The 5,137-nt window shown below is 47.2% G+C and overlaps 1 protein-coding gene across 1 annotated transcript; it reads left to right on the top strand.

Moving 5' to 3' along the window:
- Window positions 1-1,105: 1,105 nt before the first annotated feature.
- On the top strand, window positions 1,106-4,645 carry LOC146172494 (uncharacterized). The gene is made up of 6 exons (XM_084585776.1): window positions 1,106-1,397; window positions 2,003-2,102; window positions 2,782-2,951; window positions 3,200-3,527; window positions 3,588-3,868; window positions 4,046-4,645. The coding sequence occupies exons 1-6, from the start codon at window positions 1,166-1,168 to the stop codon at window positions 4,459-4,461; spliced, it is 1,527 nt and encodes a 508-aa protein (XP_084441902.1). The 5' UTR covers window positions 1,106-1,165; the 3' UTR covers window positions 4,462-4,645.
- The last annotated feature ends 492 nt before the right edge of the window (window positions 4,646-5,137 follow it).

Here is a 5,137-nt window from a genome sequence, read left to right as displayed (position 1 = left end):
TTTAACACTTCTGGTTTTTAGTTTGCCTGACAAATTCAGACCCAACTCCTCCGCAAGCTCCAGCAATTTCGGTTTGCGCAACGACTTCAAATCCAAACCCATGGCTGTTCCGAGTGCTGCCTTCTCTACTGCCCACTATTGCCTTGCTGCAATTAATCCAGCAACAACGACAACACAATTACCAGCTCTGTTCTCTACTTAACAAAAGCCTGGCAAAACTCAGTAGAAGAAAGTCCCGCACTCACCAAACCTCGCAGCCAAGAATCCAACGCAGTCGTTCCGCTGCAGGCAACCAGTCATCACACAGGGCTCGTTGCACTGCTCCCGCCTTTTCCGCTGAGCTGCTTTGATTCACGAGTCACGCCTCGGACATCTCCGCTCTTCCCACCAGATGTTGCACCTCGGTCAGGCCTGGCTCGTTTCACCGACCACGGTCACTGCTTGGTCGTCCTCGTCTCTCCGCTTTCCGCTGTTCACCAGTTGTTGGACGACGGTATCGCCTGGCTCGTCCCTCCAACCACGGTTACGGCTTGGTCGTCGTCATCCCACGTACCACGGTTACGGCTTGGTCGTCCCACCGCTGCCTACCAGTTATTAGGTTTGAGTGTCGCGAGTGCCGGGGTAGCGTACCGCTGCGGCGCGCGGCCTCTCGGTAGCGTTGGCCTGGCGGCTCCGTGGACGGCGGACGGCATCAAAGGTACCAGCAAAGACGAGGCGTCTTTTAACGAAACAACCTTTACTGTAACATCAGGAAGAAACGGGCAGTGAAGCTGACCCGGAGAGATTACAGACACTCTCACACAGCTGGTGTCTAGCGTCGTGCCAACGGCGCGTCAAAGTAGTCTCTCTCTCAGCGGAGTCGGCCGCTGCTTTTTATAGGGGGTATGCACTGGGGCCTGATCCCCGAGATGGCGCCACCGTCATTCCGGCTTGCGCGCCATGCTTACGGTCATTCCGTTCCAGTTATCCGGCAAGATGGCCGTCCGGATAAGTTAGCTGTGTTTTTGGAGCCCGCGGATTCATCATTCAACCTGTCTTAGCGTGCACGCATCCGTCAATGTGAGCAACGTGTTCGCAGTGCTGCCGTCTGTGGTTGTTACGAGTGTCAAAACTATCATTGCATGTTCACGAGTACCTGCGGTGCCGGCGTGTTGCACACGCGAGAATGGTGAACTGCGTTGTGTTTGGCTGCAGCAACCACACAAAAAAGAAGCCCGGCGACCAAAATGTCGCACAGGTGGGCTTCTTTTCCATACCTAAGGTTGTAAAAAACCAGTGCCGGAAGACCGAAGAGACGACTGCTCGTAGGAGGGCAGAGTGGTTTCGCCGGATCAACCGCAAGGACTTGAACCACTCAGCAAATCACTACCGAGTCTGCGGCAAGCACTTCATCTCAGGTGAGCGAATTAAGATGCCTAGATGAGTTATTGCCAGTTCAATGTACATTTAACGATGACCAGCGCAGCTCAGCAGTACCGTCTCGTAGGTGGCAAGGGTCAGCGACAGTCGCTACTAAAACCTAGCATCCGCGCGACGACCTCGACACGGCACTTTCGTCCAATTTATTGATGTTAGCGCTTGAATGATTGCTGTGTTTTGTACATTGTTTCAAAAAGGAATAAGCTCTGTGCCGAATGTAGCAAACGTTGTTATTATGCCTCAATTGAGTAGCGCTGTGCGGACGTGTACACATATGCACGGTAGAAGGAGAAACGCGTTGCGATTAATTTTGGCAGGAGATCGGACTGCGTCCTTCTGAACCAGCGCTGTAGATTTGTCGGTTCTACTGATGACCCGTGCGTCTCGCGTTTTCCGCGACTGCACTTCCGCGAACACGTATGAGCACAACTCGAAAAAGTGCAGAACTCGATAAAGAGACCTGGAGCAGTAGAATAAGCTAGACCTCTCTACTTTATTGTAGTTTTCGTATGTAAAATTCCAGCATACATGGAACACTCTGATGAATGCAGTTGTTTAAAGGTTGACAGTTTATTTTTTGCAGGCCGACCAGCATATGCAATGGCCGAGGCAGACCCAGACTGGGCACCATCTCTTCACTTAGGGCATGGCAAACATGTGGACTCTGGAAGTTTGGCTTCCAGGTAGGTGTTCTTATTTCTCCAGGTGCCAGTTACCCTACAAAAATATTCCTATGCTCAAGTGGTTTATGCCTTCAGCACAAAATTATTGAGGACTTCACTAATTTTGGTGGCTCATGCATGTTTCACTGACGATAAGAATTCTAGGGTTGTATGTAGCCTCCTTTGCACAAAGAATGTGTAAGCAGGCCAAGTTCTGGGGGTGGCCCACCTAAATATGGAAGTCAGTGGACTTACTTGATTTAGGTTAGACATCAGTGTTGGTCATATTATGACCAACACTTCAATACCTAGTCGTATGACGAGGAGAAATTTTGGCTGTCCAGGGGGCAAATTCTGCGGGTGGGGTCAGACCACCCAAATTTTGAGATTATCACTAATACTAAAATTAGGTTGGACACCTAATTTGATCAAATCAAATTTTGTGTGTCCTGAAGGCCAGTTTTGCGGTTGCGGCCAGACATTTCCTGCACTCTTCTTTGCCGAGGGCTCCAGTGCAGTCTTCTGGCTATGGGACCCTTGCCTATTTTTATGCACTGTGTAAATATGTTCAAGGTCATTAACTTTCCCTTTCAAAAAAAAAAATGTTGGGCTAGTTGGTTCATCGAGAGGAAGGGCTTGTGTAGCAGCACTGTTTTCAGTCACCATGAGTCTGTTCATGCTTATGCGTTAATATTTCCAGGTACAAGAGAAAGCAAAGACGCTCAGAAAGAAGATCCAGTCCCCTCAGAGAATGTCAAGTGAGCCCGAACACAATGACGGATAATGTTCTTTCCGAGGACACAGTTTCATCTGCCGAGGATGAAGAATCGGCTCAGCCGCCGGTTTCTATGGAAGTCTGTGAAAGTACAGGTAATAAGTAATACAAGTTTTATTCTGTATATCAATTCAATTCACTCTATTCCGTTTGGAAATAGTGGTACAAGAACGGGTGACAAAAGCCCCTGCGACCTTAGCAAGCTGCTAGTTTGGGACCATGCAATAAATGCACAGAATTGCGTACCCATGTGTCAATAACGAAAAATTGTGTAGCCTTTTACAATGTATTCTGTTTGGAAGAAATTCCTGGTACTATGATCATGCTTATCTGCATTTTTCAGGGAAGGCTGACTTCAGTCAAGTCACCGAGTTAACGATGGCTAACCTAGGACAGCTCGAGGAAGAAAACAGGCATCTCCTCTCAGAGCTTGCATCCACAAAAGAGAAGCTTGGCATGCACATTTTATCAGAAGACATCCTAGAAACAAGAGAGGACATGGTCCAGTTTTACACTGGACTGCCCGACTTTACAATACTGCTTGCCTTCTTCAACGTACTAAAGGAAGGTGTGATGCACTCAAGCCGGAACAGTTTAACGGCATTCCAAGAATTTTTCATTTTTCTAATCCGCCTTCGGCTCAACACTCCTCTTCAAGATTTGGCCTACAGGTATAACCTTGTTATTTGCTTTCTTGTGATGAAAGTTGCTGACAGCCTTTATATTTTCAGGTTCCATGGGTCACAATCCACAGTATCAAGGATTTTCAACAAGTGGCTGGACATGGCCTACGTGCGGCTTTCCCGTACTGTGCACAGGCCTGAACGCGAGACACTTCGGACAACCATGCCCATGACATTTCGCAAGTCATTTGGTGTGGAAGTGGCTGTTGTCCTCGACTGCTTTGAGATATTCATTGAGCGGCCTTCATCTATGTTACCCCGATCGCATACTTATTCACACTACAAAAGCCACAATACTGTAAAATATCTCATTGGTATCGCACCACAAGGTCATCATCATCATCATCATCATCATCATCAGCCTGATTATACCCACTGCAGGGCGAAGGCCTCTCCCATATTTCTCCACTTAACCCGGTTCTGTGCTAGCTGCATCCACTTGACCCCTGCGAACTTCTTAATCTCATCCGCCCACCTAACTTTCTGCCGCCCCCTGCTACCACAAGGTGTTGTCACATTTATATCTAGAGGATGGTGCGGCCGGACTAGCGATAAAGTTATTGCAGAGACATGTGGTGTTCTCAACAACCTTTTACCAGGGGATATAGTTCTAGCTGATCGGGGATTCACAATTGCCAACAGTGTAGGTTTACATTGTGCAAAGCTGGCCATGCCTGCTTTCACTAGAGGTAAGCAGCAACTATCTGCTGTTGATGTAGAAAAGACTCGAAAAATAGCAAACGTGAGGATCCATGTCGAAAGAGTGATTGGACTTGTGCGTAACAAGTATAAAATCTTAAAGCACACACTCCCTGTAGAAGTACTCGCTGCGGAAGAAAATGGGCCAACAGTACTCGACAAGATTGTTTTTGTTTGTGCAGCACTGTGCAATATGAACAACTCAACTGTGCCATTTGGGTGAAATCACACACCATTGTTTCACATAAGCAGTCATTTGAAGGACAAAAAGCACACGAAACAGTGCATTTCTCCTAAGAGTGAGCTAGGATAAAATGTGTCCCATCATTCTCTCTGCATGGATTCTGATTGATTTAATCTGTGCGACACAGATTACAAGTTCGAAGAATTTACGGCCTTGCTATGTGCCATTGTTTGTATTATGTATGACAATGTCCCACCAAGCAATGGTGGGACATTTATTTAAGTGATGCAAGTACACTTAGAAAATGGCTGTAAATAAAGGTGTTCTCAATTTTTTTTGTTACTTTCCCTGCGAAAAGGCAGAGGGAATCGCACTCAGCAGTGAAACTGATGCACACTGCAGATACCACACTGTTTATTTCCTTCACATGGTCTCCATGTGCATCTCACTTTTAAACAAAGATGAAAGTTTGTCAGTTGCTACAAACAAATTAGGCTTTCTTACTTTGCTCTGTGCACTCGGGGCAGTACCATTTTTTCCCCTTAGGTGCCCTGTTCAGACCAACACATTGATAGTGGAACCAAACACGTTTGCACGTCTTGCTGTCACACATGACCATTCCGCCTGATTCGGGACCGCTACATACACAGTACACCTCATCCTGTGGTGCCGAGTCTTCATCACTAACCTCTTGTGGCTGTATACAAAGTTTTTC

Source organism: Amblyomma maculatum, unplaced genomic scaffold (genome assembly GCF_055883805.1).
Source record: "Amblyomma maculatum isolate TAMU_Amacu unplaced genomic scaffold, ASM5588380v1 scaffold_13, whole genome shotgun sequence".
Lineage (NCBI taxonomy): Eukaryota > Metazoa > Arthropoda > Arachnida > Ixodida > Ixodidae > Amblyomma > Amblyomma maculatum.
Note: the sequence above shows the minus strand (reverse complement) of the source record. Positions and strands in the feature narration are given on the sequence as shown.

Bases quoted from the DNA above. Each gene is read 5' to 3' on its own strand.
- LOC146172494 (XM_084585776.1), top strand. From the start codon at position 1,166: ATGGTGAACTGCGTTGTGTTTGGCTGCAGCAACCACACAAAAAAGAAG. The intron at 1,398-2,002 runs GTGAGCGAATTA...TATTTTTTGCAG, and splicing joins CGGCAAGCACTTCATCTCAG to GCCGACCAGCATATGCAATG. The intron at 2,952-3,199 runs GTAATAAGTAAT...TGCATTTTTCAG, and splicing joins GGAAGTCTGTGAAAGTACAG to GGAAGGCTGACTTCAGTCAA.